This window comes from Curcuma longa, chromosome 11, assembly GCF_044706935.1.
Source record: "Curcuma longa cultivar G26 ecotype Majalengka, Jawa Barat chromosome 11, ITB_CL_G26_1.1, whole genome shotgun sequence".
Classification (NCBI taxonomy): Eukaryota; Viridiplantae; Streptophyta; class Magnoliopsida; order Zingiberales; family Zingiberaceae; genus Curcuma; species Curcuma longa.
Genome location: NC_133871.1, coordinates 4529607 through 4556258, shown reverse-complemented (window position 1 = coordinate 4556258; position 26652 = coordinate 4529607). Strand labels below are relative to the sequence as shown.

General features: G+C 36.7%; 5 protein-coding genes across 5 annotated transcripts; 2 read left to right on the top strand and 3 right to left on the bottom strand.

Annotated features, from left to right (window-relative positions):
* Positions 1 to 377: 377 nt before the first annotated feature.
* Positions 378 to 3586, bottom strand: LOC141839761 (tetraspanin-8-like). The gene is made up of 2 exons (XM_074727586.1): positions 3032 to 3586; positions 378 to 1026 (listed from the first exon to the last, which is right to left on the bottom strand). The coding sequence occupies exons 1-2, from the start codon at positions 3527 to 3529 to the stop codon at positions 709 to 711; spliced, it is 816 nt and encodes a 271-aa protein (XP_074583687.1). The 5' UTR covers positions 3530 to 3586; the 3' UTR covers positions 378 to 708.
* Positions 3587 to 4956: 1370 nt separating this feature from the next.
* LOC141841845 (uncharacterized) lies at positions 4957 to 11939 on the bottom strand. Its single transcript, XM_074730038.1, has 8 exons — positions 11720 to 11939; positions 11503 to 11627; positions 11378 to 11415; positions 9693 to 9803; positions 9353 to 9432; positions 7621 to 7657; positions 5601 to 5642; positions 4957 to 5327 (listed from the first exon to the last, which is right to left on the bottom strand). The coding sequence occupies exons 1-8, from the start codon at positions 11918 to 11920 to the stop codon at positions 5257 to 5259; spliced, it is 705 nt and encodes a 234-aa protein (XP_074586139.1). The 5' UTR covers positions 11921 to 11939; the 3' UTR covers positions 4957 to 5256.
* Positions 11940 to 12323: 384 nt separating this feature from the next.
* Positions 12324 to 13208, bottom strand: LOC141836987 (retrovirus-related Pol polyprotein from transposon TNT 1-94). Its single transcript, XM_074724476.1, has one exon. It carries the CDS (start codon positions 13206 to 13208, stop codon positions 12324 to 12326), a length of 885 nt encoding a protein of 294 aa, XP_074580577.1.
* A 2170-nt stretch (positions 13209 to 15378) lies between these two features.
* Positions 15379 to 22617, top strand: LOC141839420 (ubiquitin receptor RAD23b-like). Its single transcript, XM_074727161.1, has 13 exons — positions 15379 to 15512; positions 16256 to 16417; positions 17882 to 17920; positions 17997 to 18100; positions 18217 to 18270; positions 19130 to 19304; positions 19382 to 19543; positions 19629 to 19694; positions 20241 to 20288; positions 20360 to 20469; positions 21717 to 21798; positions 22020 to 22135; positions 22320 to 22617. Exons 1-12 carry the CDS (start codon positions 15438 to 15440, stop codon positions 22131 to 22133), a joined length of 1191 nt encoding a protein of 396 aa, XP_074583262.1. The 5' UTR covers positions 15379 to 15437; the 3' UTR covers positions 22134 to 22135; positions 22320 to 22617.
* Positions 22618 to 24160: 1543 nt separating this feature from the next.
* LOC141841057 (large ribosomal subunit protein bL35c) lies at positions 24161 to 26205 on the top strand. The gene is made up of 3 exons (XM_074729182.1): positions 24161 to 24494; positions 24570 to 24686; positions 25956 to 26205. The coding sequence occupies exons 1-3, from the start codon at positions 24234 to 24236 to the stop codon at positions 26031 to 26033; spliced, it is 456 nt and encodes a 151-aa protein (XP_074585283.1). The 5' UTR covers positions 24161 to 24233; the 3' UTR covers positions 26034 to 26205.
* Positions 26206 to 26652: the final 447 nt, after the last annotated feature.

Below are 26652 nucleotides of genomic sequence, written 5' to 3'. Positions count from 1 at the left end.
CCTCAGATGGTTACTTCCTGAGTGTTTGGAGTTTATGTTTCTAGTCAGAATTATAACTCCATGAAAGCTGACGGGGAGGGACTACCTCGGTCGAGCATGAGAATGACCTAATTGGTCGTCGCCACTTTGGGTTGGCATCGACTATGTGGACCAGCTCGAGATGCTAGTCCCTTTGGTCAAGCTTGGGCTAAAAGGAAGTTGGATATGTTACATGAAAGGTGCATATTACAGAAGATATGTCTTGCAAGCTGAGGACCCAAATAGCAAAGAAACATCACACGAACAATAGAGAGTACATGCCATAGTTAATAGGGTTTTAACATTCATCCAAAGAGCTAAACATTCAAGATACTGAAAACCCAAAACCCTGATATAAATTGAAGATGCAATCGACATTCCTGAAACCATATATTCATACAACCTCCTGAAGTGGTACACCAAAAATATCAAATATACTTCATGTCTTGCGAGCTAAGGCCCCAAATAGCAAAGAAAGCATTCCCTGACTGAATAGATATATGCCATAAATAGGGTTTTTATCATTCACCAATACACCCAAAGATGGTGAAGGTATATATATATTAATGCTGCAACCATGCATTCATAAAACCTCCTAATGCTACTTCATGGAGAGGTCACAACTAGGATATACAAGGAAAGAATCAGAAGGTAGAACAACAAAAGGATGGCTGCTAAATACCAGATTCTTCAGGGGTATGCTTTGTTGTATCCTTGGTAAGAATTGTCCCTCCTGTTATTCCTGAAGGCACAGCATCCAATCGAGTACACGATGATGAGGAAGATCAGGAAAATGATATTAACTATAGCAACCTTCTTCCAATCCCTCTTGATGTTTGCGAGGACTCCAGCTTTGCAAGACTGGCAGTCATAGCACAGGGTAGACTGGTCGTTATTCCACGTATTGCAGTCTTGAATATCGCTTGAAGTGAAGCCGGCAGGTTTATCCCAGTATGTCTCATTCACATATGTGAAGTTGCAAGCTGTAGGAGGCTTGCAGCATCCAGACTGACACAAGAGCAAAAACACAAGTAAATATGAATACAAGAATGAGACAATGAAAGATTGGATAAAATGCAAGAACGAAAATGAATGTAACAAACCAGATACTAAGAAATACACAAGCTTACTAAGTATTTATCAGCATGAGTGTCATTTCTGAAACACCCTTTTAAAAACATGCCTACATACATTAGGAATCCTATCGGATGATAGTCTAGTGGCTTTTAGCCAACAATTAGGATTCTTATCAATGCTTAATGGTAAACAATGAGTAATACCTTTTTAAGAAAAACTGTTCATAGCAACTTTTGGTGGCAAAAAAAATAGCGAGTATCCTGCCATAATGTTGAAATTTACAGCATGGAAATGACAAACTACTACGAGAATGATCAAATGAAACATGTAAACTTAAAAGATCTGACACATGCAAGGAAAGATCAAAGGCAGATATAGAGGAGGGCCCAAGCATTCTAAACATGGAAATGCTAAGGAAGCATACCTATCCAGGAATTATTGATAGCTGGATAATAGACTTGGTGCATTTGTTAGGTTACTTGGGAATCAAACACAGATTGTGAGCTAGTTGAATTTTAAAAGTGACATGAATATGTTTGATAAATAGATTAATATAGGAATCTGTATATACTTGAAACAATAAGACTACTTCATGAAGAGAACAATTGAAGTGAACTAACCACTAGCAGCTAAACAAATTGAAATTCAGTTAAACAATGAATATATATGATAGTGTCTATATTAATCACAAAAAATAAAATAAAACATCCAAATTTCTTTAAAGTTGAGGCCATTTTGGAAAGAGGCAACAGTGAAGTCATGATCCCAAGCTACAATCTAAAAATTCTCCATAGCTATGATTTGATACGTAGCAATTTCAAGAGTAACAATATATTATGTTAGAATTTTTCAGGAAGTTTTCTAATAAAAATTTGATTAAAACCAAACGACATTTAATAAAAACAAGCGGCTACTCTCCAGCGAACTGACAAAGCATATAGAACACTAATTTCAATGAATAAGAAAACACATCATATTACATAATATATAAGCTAGTTGCAGGTTCAAAAGATTCGTGTTGCGTTGACCTAAATAATTTTCTAATAGGTGATGCAAAGTAAAAGACGTAGCAAGATAAATCATCAAAAAAGAAAAACAGTTCAACCTTTACAAGAAAGAAGACTGAGTTTATTAAATTTATTATTCGACTAAGAAAATAAAGCGCCTGGTATTCAATGTCAAACTTCACACAACTACCGAAATTAAATAATCGGAGGACAATAAACAAGGCGTCCCGGAGCATAAGAAAAAACAGAATCCCGTAAAGTAAAGAAGGATAGCACAAACTGAGAAATACCATCTAATACAAAAGTTCAGCAGAGAAAGGAAGATTCAATTTTTATAACATGATGCACTAAAGATAAAGCCTAACCAAACCCTGCACGGATCAAGAGCCCGTCTTTTCTGTAATTGTTTTTTTTTATATGACTCTTCAACTGCGGAGTGTGTCCCGGTCATCATCGAATTCAAATATTTGTTTCCAAAGACAACAGGAAGATGTTATCTAGACAGCTAACGTAGGATCCTTGCTGGGAGAGGAGCATTTCTATCCAGTCCGCTGAGATCAAACTTCACGTTTGGTAAAATTAAATCATTTGCAGAAATAGAACCTACAAAACCCATTATCCTTGAGATTTGAACCTAACCACGGGAATCAAGATTACTTTTTCGAGAAAAAAAATCATAGTTTGCACTGGAAAATAAAAATATAAAGTAACGGACAAGCCTCAAAGAGGTTGGGACGACTAATGGAACCCTAGATCCAAAAAAACTCGTTTTTCGAAGTCCATAGCTATCGGCTTCAAATAGATATTTGAACCCCAAACATTTCCGCATAGAAGAAACAAATAATCCCATGGCTAATCGAGGACTCGGTCAGAGACCAAAAAAGAAGTCATTTTCAGATTCAAGAGTATAGAAACGTGAGAGCACCAACCTGAATCGGAGAGAGGTTATTATTCACGAACTGGCTCAACGTCTCGTTATTTTGAAGGCTTTGGCAGACCTCACTATCCTGGATGCAGCTCCTAATCCGCCGCCAGTTCTTGGAGTTCTCCATCCTCTTCTGCAGCCAGTTGGAGTAGTCACCGAGGCGGTACTCCTTAAACCCGCGTCCAGACACCGCATCCCCGGCGCCCTTATTGGTGACGACAAAGGCGAAGATGGTGAAGCAAAAAAGCAGGATGATGAGGATGAACATTACGAGGAGGTAGATCCATAGGAGGCAGGAGTTGCGGCAGCAAGCGCCGACGATTCCTACGATGGACACGAGGAGTAGGAAGACGCCGATGGCGATGATGGGGGCCTGCAGGAACTTCTCGCAATCGGTGGAGGCGCGCCGCCCCAGCCAGATCCCGCCGCTCAGGATGGGGATCGACAGCAACAAGGTGAGGATGTTGAGGAACCCGATAAGGTTATTGCTGAAGCGAACCATCGCCCTCCTCTCTCAATCTCAGTCTCTATCGGCGGAAGCGAAGAAGGAAGAAGCAGAAGGAGCGATTGGCGGAGCGGTGAAAAGCCAAGACTATATATATAAAAAAGTGCGGCAGAAAGGTCGTATGTTTACCCGTCATAAGGATGGCTCTCCATTGGTTGTCGGCCGTGGGCCCCAGATCAGACCCATAGGAGGGCTTTTTCATTGGTTGTTGGCTGCGGGTCCCAGAGAGAGAGAGAGAGATGGTGGGTTTGAGTTGGCATTTGGAGTTTGGACTCGGGCGTTTGATAATTTTTGTAACTTAAGGGGTGAGGGGGCTGTTAATTACTTAATTTGGAAGGGCTAACCTTAATTAGGGCATTCCTCTGTTCAAATAAAGGCGCTATTATTAAAATACATTTGAAAATGCATAAATAAGATTGAATTCATGAGGTTTCAAATCTTTATTCATTCTTTCATTATTTTCGTTTCAAATTTGAGTTTTGTATAAATTTATTATGCGGCAAGGAACATTCTCTTGAAACCACAGCTTGAGAAGGGGCAATTATTTATTTATTATAAGATGTAGAGAAGGGAAAGAAAAAGAAAAAGAAAAGAGAAAAATAATAAAAATAATTAAATATTTCTCTATCAATCACCGTCCACGCAGTGCTAGTTAATTTAGAAAAATCACTGGTTTAGTAAGCATAGCTTCAAGTGGAAATCAGCCGAATCATAAGGAGATACGGTGAGCGTGGACAAATTAGGCGTTGACCTCGCGTGTCGAGACCAAATCTATTGCTCTCGTAAGTCAATTTGGGTGGCTTCCTAATAATGAAACGGAGAATATTGAAGTGGCATTATTAGTTGATTGCTAATTAACGTAACACAAATTAGGCATGAAACAAACTTTGCAACGCCATACGGCAACCTAATTAATTTTTTCATTGTTATTATTTTTTTTTGCTTTTACCAGCTCTCAGTGTAAAAGGTCAGCGCCATGAGATAGTTGACTTGACCCATTCAAACACACATGATAGTGGATGTTGTCCTGCAGAGATTCTTACCAAATCTGCACTTAAAGAAATTAAAAACTTGCCATTCTCCTTTTCAGGTATAGATTAATAATTAGGAGATTATGAAAGTTCAAATATTGCATCAGGAATTTAAAAGAATCTAAAGTTGTGTACGCTTTTCTTTCTAAAGAATCTAAAAACAAATTCTAAGGCATAATTACAACTTACAAGGGGGTGATTTCAGGTTTTGCAGCAGAGAATGCTATCTTGTATTCAAGTATTCAATTCATAGTTGTCCTGAAATATTACTTAGGTAAGGTCAAAAGCAATTAAGATTAGCAAAAAGGATAATGAAATCTTTCTAAATACAGAACAAAGAGCACAAAATTTTCAATGTGCTTTGTGAGCCTGCTACCGTGAGGGAGAATGAGAAGATCAAACCATGACAAGCTGGTGTTTCAGTAGCTGCATTTTATTCTCAACTAGAAATAGAAATGTAAATGGATTAGTTCCAGCAAAGTTGGTGGAAGCAGGAATGCGTTTTGGGGGAGAAGCTAAAATAATGTATTGTCAATGGCATCAAAATGAAAGCTGATTTCACTTTTATTCCTAGCTCAGCAGCTTTTCGATCGCTAATTTCTTAGAGAAAGATTAACGGCTTGAGCATCGATTGCCAACTTGTAAACAAGAGGAACGAGAACCAAGTCAGTCGCTCTCACACGAGATCCCGGCCTACTTTCCTCGTTTCCTTCTCGACACAATTTCTGACGCCCATGCTTTGCCTACATCGGTCTTGAATTTTCCTGCAAAGCTAATGGCATGTAAGCAATAAAGAAAACTTAGAAGTTATGCTCAAAAGAAACAATGTAGTCAGCCAACATCAGTTAATGCTACGGGCGTCTCGTTTTTGTAAAGTCATCTCAAGATTGTTTTTCTTCATACTTTTAATTTATTTTCTGAAATTCATCAAAGTTTTTCTTCTATAAGCCAACATTTCTGGCAATGGAGTAGCTCATAATCATAATCAAAGAATTGAGAAATATCTACATAGGTGTCAAAACATGTATAGCTCGTACCTGCAGTAGACTCAAAAAATTCTTCCAGATCAATTCCTTGCTCTGTGAGAATTAATATCCAAGTATCAAGAAACTTAAATAGCTAAGTTTAAGGGACGTATTCATGTGATACAAAAGTATACTTCAATAAGCTATGTCACAAAACCTGAAGCAAGGGTAGCACAAGGTCCATGATACCAGTACAACAACCTTACAGAAAGTGGACTTGTTATGTTGCTTTACCAGACTAGTAAATTTTAATAAATTTTGTTATATAAAAAACAAAGATATACCATAAGTGTCACGTGGTAACATGAAATACATAAAAGTTTATTGGCAAATATAAACATCAACATTAACATTTTCTTGATCCTCCTCACTAGACTCAGTTAACTCAACAACCTCCTCACTGCTCGAATTGGTTCCATCATCTATCTCCTAGTAAGCTACATTAACATCTACAAGTAAAACAGATGAATTTTGAATCTGAGAATCTACTAAATGTGTCTCTACTTCTTCATTTTGAAATGCATCATGGTGTTGAGCTACGTTGGAGTTCGGTATTTATATGGTTGAACGGGCCTTCGTATGACAAACAGCTAACCATTCACTAACTCTTCTTGCCTTTGTCGGATATTCAAGATAGAAAACCTGACCCGCTTGGACCGCAAAAATGAAAGGTTCAAACTTGTTAAACCTTTTGTTTGCATTAACCTCAACTAAATTGTAGTTTGAGTATATTCTGGTTCCTGTTCTGGGAGTCGGATCATACTAAGAACATTTGAATAACACACATCTTTTTATGGGTAAGACATGATATTCAATCTCAATAATTTCTTCGAGTCTTCCGTAATAATCAAATTCTGAGTTATTGTTGTTGAGAGATCCTTTTACGTAAACACCAGCATTAATGCCCAGTTTACTTGGAGGTGCGGAAAGAGAAACTGCGGAAAAGTTTCCCTTGCATGCATGCATCCTTCGTTTACCTCTCGAAATTTTTAGGAAGAGAAGGAAATTTGATCCATCAGCGGATCATTTTCTCCTCAAAACTTGTCACCCCGAAATCGGGCGGAACGCGACGGACGGACAAAAAAAATAAAAATAAAAATTCACTCCGCTTTCGCACCGCACCCGATTCTTCTCTTTCTTCTTCTCCGGCGCAACCGATTTTCTCCTCCTCTGCGCCGGCGCACCTGATTCTTCTCCTCCTCTGCCGCCGGCACACTCGATTCTTCTTCTTCTTCTCCTCTGCCGCCAGCACACTCGATTCTTCTTCTTCTTCTCCTCTGCCGCCGTCCCCTGCTCGCCTCCGGGGCTTCCTATGGGAGTCCCAGCCCGGAACCCCCAAGCACACCAGCTTCGCCGCCACCCTCCCTCCCCTCACTCCTCCCCCTTCCTACTTCTACCGCACCGGGAGCAAGCCCGTCGACGAGAAGCCCTCCAAGTCCCGATTCATCCACGCCGTGCGACCTGCAGGCGACCTGGAGGGCCGCGGCAGCGCGCGGGAGGCAGAGGAGGAGACCTGGATCGGGCACACGCCAGTCTGGGAAGCCAGGCCAGGAGGGGATCGCCAGGGCGAGGAGCACGCGGAGGTCCGGGGGGAAGGAAAAGGCGAGGTCGACCTCGAGGCGGGCGAGCTCTAGCTCGGAGAGCCCCGGGCAGAGTGGGACGGAAGCGGCGCGGAGGGTTGGATATGACGGCCTAGCAAGCTTAAAGATGTGCAACTTATTTTGCATTCTTCTTTCTTAAACAGTTAAGGAATCGTAAAACGTATGCATATATAGGTTTGAAAGAAAATGGAAGATAGCACATTATCCTGCGAACTCCAAAAGATTTGAGAACCAACAATTCAAACTTTGTACTGCAAGAATTTGTTGCCTGGTACAGTTAGCATCAATAGTTTTTTATATTTTTGTTTATCAAAGTCAACCCATGCTAGCAAAAGTTGCTCGTAAATAAAACCAAAACCCTGAACCACTACCACCATGCTTTTATGATAGCAAAGTCCATTCTAATATAATGATGCATAGAAAAATCTTACCATCTTCATATTCTAGAGCTTGGAGGATCATCTCGACCTGTAAAAAAGTAAAAGTATCATCAAGTTCAAAAGCAGCTAACTGATAAACAACATATAAACTCATAACAAATTGGACCTAGGAAAAGGTTTCCGGAAATATTGTTTTCATCTTTTTCTCATATATATAACACAAGAAGTAGAAAACTGAAAAAGGACAGTAACTTAAAACATATAGATATTCCAGTCAAGGGAAGGTGAATCTCAAATAATAAATCTTTTTCCAAGGCTCAACATCTAACTAAGATAATCTACCCAGAAACTGTTATAATAGGATGAAAGAACATGTGATAATTGATCATCAAAGCACAAGAATTTCTTTTCCATCTAATTTGATTGTTCCTTCATTTGTCATTTTCTAATTGTAGAAATTAGTCAAATCACATTTTATCGATTAAATCTTAATTGAGTTTAACTCAAAACCTTTAGTTTTGGTCTCCCGATACAGATTTCAAGAGTCTAACTATATTTTCTTCAATTAGTATCATCAAAGGATGCTTATCTAAAATATGACTAGTAAATTCATTCAAGTTGTTTGACTGGTTGAAATAGGAGGCTATAATCATCATTCGGCTGCCTGCAAAGCCTGTCAAATGCAAATCCTCTATAAAAATTACAAATAAAAATGTGGTCAAAGTCACTACATATTTTTTTTTCTGTTATAGTCTTTAATCTCGCTAAGTTTTACTACACAAACATATATGAGTTTCCCTAGGTGGATGAAACGAACAACTAAAAAAGATAAGATGCTAACAAAGTCAATGAAACAATTGCTTGAAGATAAGAAGAAAAATGAAGATGCATCTATTCCTTAGAATAAGAAGATGACAAACAAACACAATCACTAGGATCCCAAAGCAAAGATGAAGGTGCAACATCTCATTAATTATTGGAAAGATGGACGGTCAAAAGAAGAGATAATAAGAAACTTTATTCTTGAAGGTCAAAACAGAGATGGCAGTGCAAAATTTCTCATTAGAAAAGACGATGAAAGGGAAGACAGCAACACTCTATCATGAGCTAAGTTCTTCTCGATGGAGAATCATGCAAATAATAGTCAATCACTTTAAAAATAAACATATGCGATAAAATGAACTAGATGATGATCTAGCAAGACTGTGTGCCAAAATATGTAACTTCAAGAAATACCAGAAAAGAGGTAATCTGCATTATTATCCCCTCAAATGTAATCCAGATTAAGGTATAAAAACATGGGAATCAAGATTCTCACTTGCAAATTACTAGGAATCCATTAGGATCACCTCATAATTAACACTTCATATTGGGCCAAGAAATGTTGACACCAAAGTTGCATTGCCAAACTGATTTAATAGACAATTAATTTCTAGTTCAATTGTAAATCAGAAAAAAGCAAAGCCCTTCAATGCCAATATTAGAAAGTAAAAGATAGATCTGGTGTTTGATATGATTGATGTCATATTAGAAAAAAAAGATAGATCTAGCCAGAATAATGAAAATGCACAAGATGGGAATAACAGATTGAATAGACACTTACCAGCATGATACCACAGTCACCTGAAGATCATGAGATGTGAAAATATCAAATATGATAAAACAAGCAGAATTGCTAGAAGCTTGGGCATACTGAATGTCAATATATGCTTAGCAAATGACAGGAATCAAACCAATACTCGAGAAAAGTCTACAGTCTCCAAATTAGGGTGTAAGAGTTTACCTTGTCAAAGTCCTTGACTAACTTTGCTTCAGGTGAAGAGTTCTCTTCATATTCCATCCACAATTCACCTATCTCTTTAGCTGCCAAAATATCCATAAGAATGGAAAAGCATAAGTACCCACACCAATCTTCATGTTATACAAGAGATTATCGCCCAATGAAAAATTCTTAGTAAGCTCAGAAAGGTCTCAACTTCAACCAGCAATCTAGGAAATGGTAAGTTTGTGAAAGCTAACTTCACCTTTTTTTTACTGAAAATAATTGGTGCAAAAGTAGAACAGTGAATAAGAAAGAACTCACTAGAGTTTATGTTAAGCATCTGCCGAATAAAAAAGCATACCTCTAGACCCCCCACCAAGTAGTTTGCACATATAGTCCAAGGCTTCACGTTCCCTTCGACTCTTTTCCAACTTTGGGACACCATCAGATGGAGTTATGTCACCAACAATGGCTAATGGAACAATTAATAAAAACAAAACATAAATAAATAAAAAAACAGGATATCGAGATAGACCTATTTTAGGTCAAAAATATAAGGTAGATTATAGTAATAATATCAAATTAAATTTGCTACTTTTTCCACTAAAAGTTAGTGTGGACAGAAAAACAATATTATGTACCTTTAATGCTTGATTCTATATCTCAGTTGTCAGAATCATGGAATAGAAAAGAAGATTCTTTGTGATGACGAGGTTATCTATGAACACATTCTCATTAAACAATAAGATAGTGATATAATGCTAACTGCCAGAGCTAAGAAAAAAAAGTGGCGGTGAATCCATCACGTCAATCAAATCTGAATGAACTGGTGAAATGATGGGACATGGGGACCATGCCTGTCAAATTTTATCAGTCACATTGGCATAATGGTTGAAGGACCAACATAAAGGATGGATTTGCCTTATGATCAATCACAAGCATACATAGCACTCCTTTCCTCAGTCTACGTATAACTCAGTTTAAGGACAAACATTGCCACCGACCCTACTGAGTTACCGAGTAAGCAACTTGAAGCTGGATGGGGTATTGCTCCTCTGTGGTAAAAGCTTTCAGTCATTTAAATGGATGTCCTGGTGGATTGCTCCTCTATAGGTAGTCAATAGAGTCTTGAGCACAAAAGGTGTTCTATATACAGAAAGCTTTATGAAACTGATCCTATCAGGTTTTCTCAATAAAGTTACCACCTACACTGGCTTAGCCTGACAATGGAAGCATGATTCCTTAGTTACGTGTAGCAAAAAGAATCCATAAGATAGCAATTAGAATAGCTTTAGCTATACATCGTTTCCTTTTTCGTGTGCCACATCAACTATCAAAGAAGATCCAGGGCCCACAAACTACTTTTTACCAGCCCAACAATGAACAATCTTTGTTTAGGATTTAATCTACTTTTTCTTACATCAACTGCTTCAAGCAACTTACCATTGCATTTGGGTTTCAACATATCCATCTATATAACTTGGACAAGTCTTCGTCAACTTAGAAAAAGAAGCTTACCTGCAAGTTTCAATCCCCCATCCCAATCTATTCCACATTTTGATCCGTTGGCAAAACCAGTAGTTTCTCACGGAATTTTAGACCACGACATGAACTAAGTGAACTTCACATAGATAACTGATTTTGAGCATGCACCCATGAAAATAAGATTTTGGAAAATATATGGTACTATTAATTCGTCAAATTCCCAAAATCCATGAGAAATATGTAACCTTGTAGACATTGAACACGCCATAGCCTGGAATACACTGGTGTGCTTAACGTTGTCAATGTCAAATTGGGTTAAGAAAGATTGTGTTTGTTCTACTATACACTATCACTGTGAACTAAAAAGAAATTTTTTTGGTTTGTTTGAAAGTAAAAAAAGTTTGTGATCATGTTCTCAATACCAATATCCGTAGCAAATATGCAGAATTTTTAAGTCTTTGGTGATAAATTTAACTATTAATCCATCAAAAAAGAAACTAAAAAACAAATTAAATGAACACAAACTAAATAATTAAGCAAACCAAAGGCGCACATTCCCACCTTCAGCAATATCGTGCACGAGCGCCATTTTCACACACCTACTCAACACCAAGAACCAAGGAGCTCTGTCAGAGAACCCAACACAACGACATTCCCATAAGGCACGAGTATGAGAGAAACCCAACCTGTCTCGATTGATTCCAGGAATATCCTCGAAGACGAGGGACATGATGCCCATCCTGTACATGTGGTCTGCCACAGACTCCGGCTTTCGGACGCCACGCTGCACCCACCCAGTCCTCTCCGTCGTCTAAGCAGAACCAAAAAAACCAAGAACCCGGAGCATCAGGCGGGGGATCCGCGCCGTGCTAGAGGAATCAAAAGAAGCGAGAGGGAGATAACCTTGAGGAGGTGGCAGAGGGAGAGGAAATCGATCGCAGAGGAAGCGGAGGAGGAGGAGGAGGGAGGGGGAGGGGCGGAGGGATCTGGCGAGGCCATGCGGACCGTGAGATTGGAAATCCGACGGATGGGCGCGAGGCGAGGCGAGAGGAGGAGCGGGAGGAGGGATTTGGTGCTGCAGATTGCGGCTCCTCGCCCACCCATAACTTTGGGCCGCTGCTTCTACTAGATAACGGTGCCAGCACAGTGGAGACGAGACGAGTCAAATTGTAATATCGCCCACTCATAAATTTTACGGGTGTTGTTTTTAAAAAAGGTAAGATTTGAGGGTTGAAATGAAATTTCTTCCGTATGTATGTATTTGAAGAAATTTTAAAAAATTTTGATAATATCTACTAAACTTTTTGATATCGATTTATTATTTTTTAATATTTTGATATTAATCAAAATATTAAATATATTTTTTATAAGTTATTTATTTTTCTAATTAATACCTTTAACTTCCGCCTTCAGATTAATTTGAAAAATAAATTTTATGTTACTAAATTGTGAAGGGATGTGACACGAGCTAACACACCCCGAAATTCGTCGAATGATTTTCTTAAGACTATAATAAATTAACCACATCATAGTCATAGACAATCAAGAAATCTTCAGTGGTAGTGGCAGCGCGTTCCGTATCACTACTTTCGTCAGATTTCTTGTCTTTGCCCTTCTCTTTATATCTTTGCTTATTCTCCTTCTTCAATAGCCTACAGAAAGGCTTGATCTGTCCCTTCTTACCACAATGATGACATTCAACATCAGTAAATTTTCCTCGAGACTTACTTCTGCCATTGCCATATCTACTCTTCGGTCCACGGTTATAATTTCTCCCTCGTGACTCGGTAACCAAAATATCTGACTTTGAAGAAGAATTAGAATCAATAGACTTTCTCCTCACCTCTTCATTCATGCAGCTAGCCTTCGCCATATCATATGTAATCATTCCTTTTGGAGCTGAATTCGAAACTGATGTTCTGAAAGTATCCCAAGTGTGCGGCAAACTACCAAACAACCACAAACCAAGCAACTCGTCTTCAAGTTTAAGACCCATGGAAGACAACTGATTAATATGACCCTGAAAGTTGTTGATATGATCCGCCATTGAAGAACCATCCTTATACTTCAATCCCAACAGCTGATTCATCACATACATCTTGTTGCTTCCTGTATTGCTTGCATAAAGCTCCTCAAGTTTACTCCAGAGAGTCCGAGCATGGTTGATTCCACTGACATGATTTAGTACATTATCCTCAACCCACTGTCTGATAAATCCACACACTTGCCTATGAAAGATAGTCCACTGCTCCTCTGTCTTATCCTCTGGTTTTTCTGTAGAGAAAACAGGCATGTAATAATTCTTTACATAAAGCAGATCTTCCATCCGAGACTTCCAAGAAGAATAATTCGAACCAGTCAACATAATCATCTTGCTCGTATTAGCCTCCATCACTCGACACAAATCAAATCTGGCTCTGATACCACTTGAAGGGATGTGACACGAACTAACACACCCCGAAATTCGTCGAATGATTTTCTTGAGACTATAATAAAATTTTCACAGCGGAAATAAACAATCAAAAGAAAGAAATAACACCGAGATTTAACGTGGAAACCTCCTCAATGTGAGGAGTAAAACCACGGCCTAAGGCACCACCAAAAACCTTCCACTAAATCAACAAAGAAGTGGGTACACAAGTGTTCTTCTCTAGCCACCAACAACCAGCACATAAACTTCTTCTTCTACTCAGCGTAACATCAAGAACTCGTCTTGGTAATCATACGCATAACAACACAAATAGAAGAAGTTAAAATCAAGAATACCGAATCTGACAGTTCCGAAATAGGGACGAAATCACCAGCTAGAAGACTCCAATAACGATCTCCACCGTTCAGAATGAAGAACCTCAAGTTGGGAATACTCTCTCAAAATTTCAGGAAGATCCAACGGTGCAATTGGCGGCAACACCCGGTTAAGTGAACGTCGCGCAGGCTGAAACAGTGCTGCACGAAATCTGTTTTTGCGGCTCCCCCTTGGCTGCGTTTTTCTCTCCTGTATCATCTAAAGATAACCCTAGATGACCCCTTAATATAGATGAGGGTTTGGGCTTCATCCGTGTAAAGAAACACGGGCTTGGGCCGCTCTCACATAGGAGAGACCAACCCAACAAATTGGATGTCAAAATTATTTTTTATAAATGACTTGATGTGATCTAATATAAATTATATTTAGAAAACGAGTTGATGCGACCTGATACAAATTATAAAACACTTCTTTTTACAATATTATAGTAGTTGTTGATTATTGATTATTATATTTTTAAATCTTATTATTTGTTTGTTGATGTATTATTATTATTATTATGAACAGAGATAGTGAAAGTAAGGGTGAATGAAAATTAAATTAAATTAAATTAACAACCAAACTCATTGAAATTAAAAAGTTCCGATTATTTTTAAATTATATATTTTTTAAACGAATTATATCATATAATTTTATTCGATTTAGATTTTAAAATTTCTAATTTGATTAAATTAATATTATCAATTGAATTAGACCGTATCAATATTTTTTTACTCTCGGGATATAATTGAGTTGGTTACGATGGAGCATAGTTACTAAAATAGAAGTATAAGGAGTTGAATCTCGATGAAGACTGAGATAATGTCATCATCTGATCAACTGCAGTTTACTGATTTATTCTTCATAGATAATCACCATTTAACTGTTAGGGTGGCAAATTTCATCTTTGTTGAAATAATGATTTTTAAAAGATATTATTATAATAGATACTTAAGAATTAAATGATGAAGTCGAAAAAAATATTTTTTCTATATTAATTATTTTTTTATTTATCTTCTTTTAATATATATATATTTGATCAAATCTATCAACGAATTTATTATTGGTTCAATGTATTTTTGGTATATAATCAGTTTTTCATGGCGAAATAAATATTTTTTTAATTATTTAATTATATTTTAACTTTAATGATACGCCATATTAATTTTTAAAAATATCATAGTGTGATTATTTCGATCGAAAATTTAATTAATCTATATTTTATCAATTTAATTTATTTTATTTTTATTAAAAAGTTAGATCGGTTCAATTAATTTAATTTTTTTTAAACTTATTCAATTTCGATGTAATTGATTCTATCGATTTTATTTTTAATCGATTGCTCAATACTAACTTTTGGATTGTTTGTGATCGGTCTTGCCATCACAATGACTTTTGATACAGAAATATTATTAAAATTTTAATATATCAAATTTTTTAGTAGGATATTAGTATAATTTTTTTATAACTAAATTTTGATATGACGTAGGATATTATATATAAATTTCGATATAACGTACCAAATCAAACCGTGTTACGTTACGCCGTCACGTCATGATTTACTTGCCAAGTTACAGCTTGCCGCACAACGTCACGGAAATCTACACAAAGCTATACCCGATTCTTTACTTGTGCGTTACGTGATACTCGGAAACTTTACCCTCCTCTGATTGCTCGAGGCAGTGGGCCAATGAGGCCACGACTCATCGTTCCGTCATGCAGGTTACCGTAATGCCTATAAAAAGGGTTAAAAGACCTCGCCTTCTGTTCCTTTCCCGATCTCTTTTGAGTTAGGGTTCCCTCTCATGCTGTTTTCTGCTCTTGGGAGGAAGCAATATGGTCGCCATGAAGCTGACGGTGAAGACGCTCAAGGGCACCCACTTCGAAATCCGGGTCCAGCCCAGTGATACGGTAGAATCTCTTTATGTCTTGTTGGCTCCTCGGGCATTGCCCAGTGACTACTGATCCTTTCCTTCGAATCGGTCTCGGTCTAGGTTTTGATTGTTCCGTCGAATACCCGATATATTTCCTTTTTCTTCCGAGGGTTTACTCTCCCGGTGGTTTTTGCTGAGATTTGCTTTTCACAAACTACGAATTCATTGTTTTGCTGAGTTTGTACTGTGAATGATTTCCCTATCTAGTAATCTAGTTTTAAAAAAAATCTGATTGTGTTATGTAATTTCCCCCTTTTGCTGATCTTTGTAGTCTGATGTTTTTGGGAAAATAGCACGCTTGCATCGAGTGTCAGACAGAACTAGTTTTTTACTCCATAATTGCACCTGTTTCACAAATTGGATTTTTTTTCCTACCTCAAATAGAAGCAATGGACAAATTAAATCTCAGTTAAAACAAATATAAATATTTTTTATACGCGTAGGAGCTGATAATTATCAGAAGCTTCCATAAGTACGTCTGTAAAAAAAGTTATTGGCCGCTCACTTCTTACTAGAAGAAACATGCGCATTTTTTTTTGAGCATCTTTGTGTGTTGTATCAAAACTGGAATCTTGGTTAATTTTGGTCGATGTTCTACAACTTTAGACTTTATTGATTTATCATTTGGTCTTAGTTTGGCTGTAGATCGGGAGATTTGTTTGCCAGCAGAGTTTGTTATATAGTTGTAACTAGATAGTACATCTTCTTTCAATGCCACAGATTATGGCTGTGAAGAAAAACATTGAGCAAGTACAAGGGAAAGACAATTATCCATGGGGGCAGCAGTTACTGATTCACAATGGAAAAGTATTGAAAGATGAAACCACACTGGAAGAGAACAAAGTTAGCGAAAATGGTTTTCTCGTTGTCATGCTTAGCAAGGTACTTTTTCAGTGTAAATTTTGAATCTACTGCTATGCAAATGAAATGCTTGCTTATTTATATTTGGTATTATAATTATATGTATAATTTAGATTAGCATCATCAAATTGTGTAAGTTCCAATTACTTCGGATTGAGTAAAATGAATGTTATCCCTCCACAAATCCATGCAAGACTATGTCACTAATGATACAAGAATGATCCAACTTTGTCCAACATCTCAAACATGAGTCGTTGGTTGGCAGAAAACTGAAAATAAGCTTGAAAATCACAAAGGTCTTGTTGAAAAGTGAATCAAGTGAGATTATGAAGAAAATTGGTGATTTTTTTTTTCAAGATTGGTAGCTGATGCTGTTTTAGATCAACAAGGAGGAAAAGAACCTTTGTCAGAGATGGCATGAGGCTCCACTTGTAGTTTGTCACTGTGCTGGAGCTACTGAACTGTTTTTTGGTGCTGCTGGAGTGCATGAGAGGGAGGGAACAAGAGATAGAGGAGATCCGGCTGGGGGAGGAGTGACGTGGAGGAAGAAGTTTCAGCTTTTGGAGAAGGCAGTGCGTCTTTGGGAGAAGATGGAGGTGACTAAGAAGGCTCCTTCGTGTCTCATGAGGAGTATATTAATAACCAATATACTGCAACTGCACTTTAATTAGTTTAATGTAATAGGTTATTTAATGGGTAACTAACTGTTACATATTCGATAATCAATAGCAAGAATAATTTAGTATTTAGTAGTACTAATAACTGATAAGGTGAGAGAGGCAGAGAGCAGGCCCAATAAAATTTTACTGGTGTAATTTATTACTATTATCAGCTATAAAAGGAGATTACACATATTTACTGTTAACTAACAAGTAATAATTGTTACTATTTACCAATACTATTATAAATACAACTTGTGCATAATAAGGCTTGTGGTTGCTCACATTAATAATACGTGCATCACTTAGAAAATGCAATAATCTTAGTCTAAGTATCTACATCTTACATGTTCTTTCACTTTTCTGCTTATCACATACCACTTTCAAATTTTCCGCTGACAGTTTTTTTGCAGTTTGTGAGCATTGCACATCTTGTGGGGAACAAACACCCACAAGTGCTGCTGAGAGTGCACTTGCTGCAAGTCCATTTTGAATTTTTGAAGATCGAGACTTGTTTGGATAGGTGTACCAGTGTAGATGTATCTAGTTGGAAAAATTGAACATAGATGTTTTCTTATCACTTTATAATTTGATACTTTTGAGGGATATTCTCTCTACCTTTACAGTCTACAGTTTTTTCCCATTTTTATTGAACATCTGGTCTTATGGTTAACTAAACATAATCTTTCATTCACTGAATGACCCAGATTTAGTATTGCCTTATTTTTCATTATTTGTGATTGTTTTTTTATTTCAACCCTTACAATTGTCATAACTTTATTTCGTGTTGCTGTAAATAATGAATCATTGCTTCAAAACATTTCAGAGTAAAGCTGCAGGCACAAGTGGAGCTTCATCTGGTCAGGTACTTGTTACATTACCTGTCTTTGTCAAAAGAGTTTGCAGATCACCGATCTTAAACCTAATGCCTGTGTCCATAGCCTTCAGCTACTTCTGTAGTTCAGCCTCCTCCTAAGGAGGCTCAACCACAAACTTCATCACAAATTCCACCACAAGCTCCCCAGCAAACATTGCAACAAGCTCTGTGAGTGTTTATGTAATTCTTTTCTTCCTTCATGCAATTTATATGATAACTGCCACATTTTCTTCATTATACTTGTTCCACTCTTTTCTGACCTTTTTTACAATCTTTTTATTCAGTGTTTCAGATAATTCATCAACTGGATCTGCTCAATCTCAACGACCTAATGCAGAGTAAGCCCATTTTTTATTATTTCTTCTTTATTCTATGGGCGTTGGTAATATATGTCCATTATAATGATTATGTGTACAGTAATCATATCAGTTAATTGCAAATTGGCAACAATTGCCAACCTTACAAAAGGTGAATGCCTTAGCACTTGTAATTTCACTCAGTTTAGGCTATTGAAGGCGTTTAACACACCTCTTAATCACATTGCCCTTCATTAAAATTAGATTATTGTCATTTGGGCAATTCTCACCTTTCAATTTAAAATAGCAACTGAAATATGGCATGTAGTTATATATTTCAAGACAAGGTTTTGTCAGCTTGAATATCTTTATTTGATGTGTAAATATCATCATAACTTCTCACAATTGGCAACTTTAGTGAGAGATTTTGGGGGTGCCTATCAAGTTGATAGCCACTTTCAAAATGAATTTTCAAATTCAGATTGGAATCAATTGATATTTATTTCTTTTTTCTTTGTGAATTCGCTGTTGAGCCAAAGGGCTAGGATAATCTATGATGTTATTGCCAGCTTAATAACTAATGCTAGAGAAGGATGCTTCTTTTCAAGTTTTATATTTTCATATTAGAAACTGAATGTGGATGTTGCTTATATGCATATTTTGGACTGTCCTAGTTACCTAATTGTGATAATATTTTATTTGACATTTCCAGTATATTTATCTTTTGTCTGTTGGGTGGAACTTTGTGTACTTCTAGATTATATGCCATGTTTGAGTGCATTATGCTTCATCTGAACTGTGCCCTATGATCCCATGACATTCTAGGATGCCTCGTTTTGCAGAATTGCTAGTGGAAGTATCCTATGTGAAAAACAAGGCAGCCTTAACAATCTATTTGCAGGTTATCCGATGCCCATGGTCAAGCTGCATCAAATTTAGTTGAAGGGAGCAATAATGAGCAGTTGATTAGTCAATTGATGGAAATGGGTGGTGGCAACTGGGACAGAGAGACAATTCTGCGCGCACTTCGTGCTGCTTACAATAATCCTGAACGCGCTGTGGAATACCTATATTCTGTATGTAATATTCTGAGAGTAAAACTGACAACACCTATTAAAACACTTGCGGTTCACAGTTTTCCATTTCACAATAGGGCATTCCATCAACAGCAGAAATTGCAGTTCCTGGTGATTCTTTCCCTTCATCTGAGGTATCTGCTCAAGGGGTTAATGCAACCAATTCAGCTGCTATAGGGCCTTTATTTGGGGTAACAAATTCTACTCCAAATTCGTCTCCTTTGAACATGTTCCCACAGGTTCAATGCTCTGCCTCTTTACTTCTGTACTATATTTACTTTAGCAGACATGATAAATAAATCATGATCCAATTATGTCTACCAGGCAAATACAAATTCTGGAGGGGGTACTGCAGGTGGATCTCTCGACTTCCTCAGAAGTAACCAACAAGTATGTTTACTTCACCAGCACACTCTAACTCTTGTTTATTTGACTAAGCCTTCTTGACAGATGGACATGATTGACTAACGTTTATGTCTGGAGAGACTTCTAATAGATTGTTTGAGAAGAATACAGTTTGGGTGGAAGATAATGCTAATTTGTTGAACATGTTGTTTGCATACACTGGGTTGCTAGGTGATGCTTGGTAATTTGTTTTACAGCCTCAGGATGGGGACTTATCTGCATGATCAATTTTGTTGTCAAGCCCTCTTATCTGAACTGTCAGCATTATTAATGATTTACTTGTTATTGTTTCATCTTGGAGAATACAAGCATTTTGTTTTGAGATGACTGCTTTGCAGAATGAGAGAAGACTTGTTTGTCACAGAGTTTGACTTAGTACCTTCTTTAGGTAGAGAGCTTATATTAAACAGATAATAGGCACTATTAATTGACCAGAGGCTCTTTGCCACTTTATTTGAATTAGGTGTGTATTTATATCGGTGAGAATTACAATAATATTTATCTTAGAAATTTGTACTATTATTTTTGTAGTTTTTAGCTTTGCGAGCAATGGTTCAAGCGAATCCACAAATTTTGCAGGTTAGTACTTCCATTTGAGTTGTATATTATTGCACATCTAAATTTGTTTATAAGTACCTCTCTGCTTGCAGCCAATGCTCCAGGAATTAAGCAAACAAAACCCCCAATTGTTGAGATTAATACAGGATCATCATGCAGAGTTTCTTCAGTTAATAAATGAACCTATTGAAGATCTTGAAGAGTTAGTCACACTTGTTACTCAAAGTTGTCTACTTGCTGTTGATTTTCTAGCTAAAGTTTGATTTCTAACTCTTGAATATCCTACTAAGATGACATGTATGATGCTTTTGAAGTACCTAGTGTGGTTTGGAATGCAGCTAAATTATAGGTTCTTGGAAAAGAAAAGAAATATGAATCATTATTTATCTAATTTGCTATTGTCCTTCTTTGTTCTGTGTTTGACTTATCATAGGAGAATAACTTTGTTCATGCATCTCAAGTTTTGATAGTGATGATTCTAATTTTCTTTCCTGCTGCTTGAAACTTCAAAATAAGTTGCTAGCTACCTCCTTTCCTTTGTTCCATGTAATCCTTCCTCTCATCCTTGTTTCATGGGTACCTCTTGAAGAAGCATCTCCTGTTTTTCATTTTCATCCCATCAATAAGAATATCATTTCATATTTCAATTAAGCACAAGATAAATTGAATCGAGTTTAGATCACCAAAACCAATAAACTCAAATGAATAAGGTTTTAAAAAAGAGTGAATTTAGAGATTTATCTTCCAGAGGAGATTATCTGATTATGTTCACTCAATGCAAACTTTAAACAGAATATATCATCTATATCATTGGTTTCTAAATCTTTACATTGACTAGAATTTTTTTTTTCTTCAGGAATTGTTTGTATACCAAAGAAGTCACTAAATAGTTTGGAAACTACTACTGATAGAAAAGACAACATTTTCTTTGTTAGATAAAATTTTTATATATGATCTGAAATCTTGTCCAAAGCGCCTAATCTTATGCTTAAATTTTAGATAGGATATGTTATGTCCACAGGCTATAAATATATAAGTTGTAATTATATTTACTACAATAATCAAATATATGTTTAACTTTCTCATTCTGTTTCTGACTTTCTGCATTTGTAAAATTTGTGTGTCCTTAGCTAAAATAATAACTATTCTACTTGATATACGTAAGTATAGTGTCTCATCAGCTTCTTGGGAGGTATGGATTGCTTTGAGTAAGGATTGCCTCTAGGAACTAGATTACCAATCTTGCTTGCAAATGCATTTGTAGCATTGTTAAGGTCATGTTACTCAAAGTGCATAATGGCATTTGTGAACTCCTCAATTACTCTGTAGCTTTATTGAGGTCATCTTATACTTGGAAGTGCATAATTAAACTCATATTTGTTCATTTTAATTCTCAAATTAATCCTATTATATCAACGCGTTGAAGTTTCTCATATAAACTATTTTCAGGGATCTGTTTGATCAACCTGACCAAGATGAGATGCCACATACAATAAGTGTAACACCCGAAGAGCAGGAAGCCATTGGACGGGTATGCTTTTTTCTTTCCATTATAATTTGATCTGAATGTTATCTCATTCTTTTGTGCATACAAAAGCTATGATTCCAAACTCGTTTGGTTTGATTCTCATTTCAAATACATTATCTATGCTATAAATAGAAAAGCCATGATTTCGAATTCTTTGGGTTTGATTCATTTCAAATACATTATCTATACTAACTCTGTTGTCTGATGCACTTCGCATCATTCAGCTTGAAGCATTGGGTTTCGACCGGGCACGAGTAATTGAAGCATACCTAGCCTGTGACAGGAATGAGCAACTGGCAGCAAACTACTTACTGGAGCATGCTGGAGATGAAGATTGAAGGTAATAAATATGAGAGCGCATCAACTGCGAAGATTGAAACAGTTTCTTCAGTTTCTATAAGCTCCTGTTGTTTGCAAACTCAGTTACTCGAAATTATCTTCAATTACATCATGTCCAAGCCATGTCTCCTTCATTTCCATTGTTTCTCAAGCGATTTCAGAATGATGTCGGTTTTTTTTACCAGGTAACCATTATATGTGAATGCCATTAAGATGGGATGGATTTTTTTTTCTACCAGAAGACTCTTGGCAACTTGGAAAGACCTTCATGTATATTGCAATGAGTTTGTCAAGCTAAATACTGCGAGGCTCAGTGACTAGAATACTTGGTTGATGAAAACATTGTACTTTGAAGGGTGAGAGAAAATTGTATTAAGTAGGTAACTTATTCATACTATTCTTTCTAAATTTAATCACTTGTGATAAAATATACTCTCATGGGAGCTCAACTTGTCCTTAGTTATAAGCTTATTTATCATGATATTTTTGGGTACCAGTAGTAATTAATTTTACATGGAGTGGTTATTGCAAATTGTGATTTTGGTTAATCAGCATCCTCTATATTTGATTTAAGCACTCAGCAAGTGCTAACCTAAACTGAAATTGATGGTCAACTTGAACTTAATGCTCCATTTCATCTTAATTTTTCTAGAAACAGATTGCATTTGCTGCTTCAGTATGATGCTGACATAGCATGGTAGAAGTGGAGATAATAGTGCTTGTGCTGAGTGATAACGTTTGTTTTGATTTTTGAATTAAAGTAGGGAATCGAAGTTTTAAATCTTATTAGGAAGATAAACTGGTCCTCTTAAGCTCCAACAGTGGCGTGGTGTGGTAGTAGTAAAATATTAGAAGAAATAAGAGGATTGGAGTTTGAATATGAAAAAGATGAATATGATTTTATAATTGTTATAATGTGAATTTTTATTTATATTATAACAGTTATGAAATTGTAGTTGTTAATCGTAGTTGCTATAACATATGAATAATTATAGTAATTATGATTTCGTAGTTGCTATAATATGAATTCTTGTTCATGTTGTAATAAATGTGATTTTGATTTAGAAATTAGACGTCAGATAATAGTACTGAATAATACTGGAGGGATAGTTGGGTAATTATACACGGATTAAATATGGGGTGGGATATTCTTTTGATAAAAACATATTTGGAGCGACCATCTTTTTTATTTTTGCTCATGAATATTTTAAAGGTTACTTTTTAGTGTATGTTCTGGCCAAAGATCGTGGATGAATGAGTTATTGATGATTGGGCAAAAATTGATACGATGATTCAGAAGAATTCAGTTAAAGAAAAGGATCCAAGAATATGAAGAACTCAAAGGAGAGATTAGAATGACGTCAAAGTGGATTTTTGCATGACCACTTCAATACTCAAATTAGTCAAATACTCTTAAGATAGGAAAAATGGAAGAAGAATTAATGATTGTGTCAGTGTGAGTACTTGCACCTGTGAAAACGGACTCTCTTATCTTATACCATTCTTTAGGAGGGAAACATGAACTCTACGTTAAGCTCATAGGGCGGCTGTGTAGATCCATATGTCCATATCCGTACTCTCAGTTGCTCCACGCCCTTCGTTTATTATAGTATCCACGTTCTCTATTACTAGGAGGATTAATAATTACATTCGAAGGCATTTGGAATGAGCCAAATTGAAGGAGTCAGGGTGGGGCCAAACTAAGGGAGTCGGACGTAGCCGAATTGAGAGAGTCGGATGTATTGGGCACAACACCTCAGTCTTCAATTAACTTGCCTCGGGTCCGCTTGATCTAGAGTCGATCTTTTTTTCTGTTTGATTTATAACTCAACTTGACTTCTAACGGTCCGGGTGATGTCTTTCGCATCCGTGTATATAAATTATATTTTATATTTATTTGATAAATAAATTAGGATTATAGAAAAAAAAAGAAAACTACATCCTTTTTATATTTCACAAATTTAAATTCGTTATTTTTATAAAATATAATAATGATAATAATCTCGTCCACAAGCTTTGGCTTCGTTTCTTTCCACTCCCTCAATCCTCGAACCCTCTCACCGTTGTGAAAGGGCGGAAGTCACAGATAACCACAATCCATGGCGGCATCATCTTCCCTCTGCTTCCTGAGGCTGTCTCCTTTCTCTCCGCCTCCACTCCGCTTCTCCAATGGTCTCCGCCCCTCACGCTCTCCCACCGCCATCTCCCTTCACAGCAGGCTCAGCTCCTTCGCCGCCGTTTCCGGTTCCCCTCTTCTACTCCCAGCAGGGCCCTTTCCGGCGACTTACGCTTCCTCATCCGGCAGGCTTGCAGCCTTCACCGTCTTCGCTTCCAAGGGCTACAAGATGAAGACCCACAAGGTATCGTCCTTCCTGTATTTTCGCCCTCTTTCGTCGATTATGACGCGGAAAGTTTGCTCCTTTGTGGATTCGAAGGCTTCGGCGAAGAGATTTCGGGTGACTGGAAGAGGGAAGATTGTGAGGAGACGGGCCAGGAAGCAGCACTTGCTGGGGAAGAAGAACACCAAGAGGAAGCTTCGACTTTCCAAAATGGTAAATTGATTTCTCGGATAACTCATCTGCATTTGCTTCTCTTATCCATGATTTCTGGTTGTATTTCGTTGAGGCTTAAGGTATCATGCTATTGCCAACTTGTTGCCATCTATCATTGAAGATAACATCACCTATCACAGTTTATGAACAGTCTGATATATCACATGGTGTTCTAAACTTCATCTATATGGATAAAAAAACATATCGTAGATATTATTTTTTGTTGTGCGTTTGTGGAGTTTGCTGAATTTGATTTTATGTCAAAGCGGCAAATTTTCAATAAAAGTTGCATTCACTCTTCCTAATTTATTAGTGAATAGGAACTTAGGAAGTTCTATTTCAGTATTAAGAACCCTGCACTAGTTTATCTAGCTCCAAGATTTATAAATACATAGATTCAGATTTTGGACATTGGTTAGATGAAAATGTTGTGATTTTTTGATATTGACCATCGAAAAAATTCTGAATTTGGGACATGGGATTGCCTTCTGGTACCACCTATCTGTAGGGTTTTCACAAATTTCTTATGACATTGTGTGTGACAACAGAGCTGGATGGATGTTTCATTTCAGCAAAAACCTAATCCATAACCAAAGGACTCTGTATTTGAAATAACAGTAATTGTTGTAGATCATAAATTGCAACAAGGTGAATGTCGTTTGTGTGATTTAAGCAGGTCTAAGATGTTAAAACAATGAGGTGATAAGTCAAACAAAGAAAAAGAAAAACTATGTGTATTCTATGTTATAGAATAAAAAGTGGTCCTTCTTGTTCTGAAAAAAAAAGAGTGTTGATATCTTCTATTTGAGTTAAACTAATCAATTACACTAAGTACCTAGTGATTCGTATAATCTTAAGTATGCCAATCATTTACATTTAGTTACACTTGGTTTGGCTTCAAAAATATTAACACTCAGTATTGTCAACTCACTCAAGTTCTTATCCTAAGTGTTCTTTATCAAAGTAAACAACCCTGGCAGTGACCTTGAAATATCAGAACAGCCTTAAGCTAAATTTTGAAAGGTTTCTTATGTAAATTACCTTAATTTTCTTGTGTACTCATGGTTATTCTCATTCTGTCAATTTCGTTTCTCCCTAAATCTCTCTTCGAGACTGTAAATTGCTTTCTTTTTCAGAGTGCATTGTAGTGCCACTCCGTGTCAGTTTGCCATGTTTGATGTGTTTACTTGCATCCTCAAATGCTTAACCAGTGATATTCCCGTTGTTACTTCAAACTGTTTCTGAGACATGTCCAAATTTTCTTCGCAGCACCCGGTTAACAGAAGCGACTACGACAACGTGATCGGTGCGCTGCCATACCTCAAAGTGAACCGAAATGCAACTTGAGTTTGTTTCTTTCCTCTACCTTTTGCTCTGTTTTGTCGATCCATGCTTTATGCTCATGCACAGTGCAACTTGGGCTGCTCATTATTGATCATTTCAGAAGTTTAATGATAATTGCATTGCTGAATGTTCAAAACTCAATCGAATGATGTTTAGACTGAATCATCTGATACAATTAACTAGGAGATCGTGATCAGAATGATCAAATAATGTGAGATCTGTTCTATCATTTTGGTTCAAATATATCAATTAAAATTATCATGTGAGAGATGCTCTAGCATAGTTACCACATGCTTCTCCCAATACAGTGGAGGAATGGAAATATAAATTAAATTCCATGCATCAAAAAATTACAATTTAAGTGGGGACATCTTTTTATTATTTTAAGCCATTAAACATGTGAAATGGCTACAAAATAAAGTTTAAATATGACACATTATTAATCACTAATTGTTTTTAGTCAATGATCATAATACGTAGGCTTAAAGTAGAACATTCAATGACCACCAATAGTCAAAGATAGATAAACATATACGTTTGGTTGGTATTAGAGTGGATGACTCATAAAGATTATCTTCAAATCTTCAATTACATTACAAATATTATATATATAAACATGTAT

Excerpts from the sequence above, each read along its gene's own strand:
- LOC141841057 (XM_074729182.1), top strand. The coding sequence starts at position 24,234 with ATGGCGGCATCATCTTCCCTCTGCTTCCTGAGGCTGTCTCCTTTCTCT. Across the intron at positions 24,495-24,569 it reads ACAAGATGAAGACCCACAAG|GCTTCGGCGAAGAGATTTCG; the intron begins GTATCGTCCTTC and ends GTGGATTCGAAG. Across the intron at positions 24,687-25,955 it reads AGCTTCGACTTTCCAAAATG|CACCCGGTTAACAGAAGCGA; the intron begins GTAAATTGATTT and ends TTTTCTTCGCAG.
- LOC141841845 (XM_074730038.1), bottom strand. The coding sequence starts at position 11,920 with ATGGGTGGGCGAGGAGCCGCAATCTGCAGCACCAAATCCCTCCTCCCG. Across the intron at positions 11,628-11,719 it reads CCCTCTGCCACCTCCTCAAG|ACGACGGAGAGGACTGGGTG; the intron begins GTTATCTCCCTC and ends GGTTCTGCTTAG. Across the intron at positions 5,328-5,600 it reads ATTTTTTGAGTCTACTGCAG|GAAAATTCAAGACCGATGTA; the intron begins GTACGAGCTATA and ends TTAGCTTTGCAG.
- LOC141836987 (XM_074724476.1), bottom strand. The coding sequence starts at position 13,208 with ATGGAGGCTAATACGAGCAAGATGATTATGTTGACTGGTTCGAATTAT.
- LOC141839420 (XM_074727161.1), top strand. The coding sequence starts at position 15,438 with ATGGTCGCCATGAAGCTGACGGTGAAGACGCTCAAGGGCACCCACTTC. Across the intron at positions 18,101-18,216 it reads CAAACATTGCAACAAGCTCT|TGTTTCAGATAATTCATCAA; the intron begins GTGAGTGTTTAT and ends CTTTTTATTCAG. Across the intron at positions 21,799-22,019 it reads AGCAGGAAGCCATTGGACGG|CTTGAAGCATTGGGTTTCGA; the intron begins GTATGCTTTTTT and ends CGCATCATTCAG.
- LOC141839761 (XM_074727586.1), bottom strand. The coding sequence starts at position 3,529 with ATGGTTCGCTTCAGCAATAACCTTATCGGGTTCCTCAACATCCTCACC. Across the intron at positions 1,027-3,031 it reads ATAACCTCTCTCCGATTCAG|TCTGGATGCTGCAAGCCTCC; the intron begins GTTGGTGCTCTC and ends CTCTTGTGTCAG.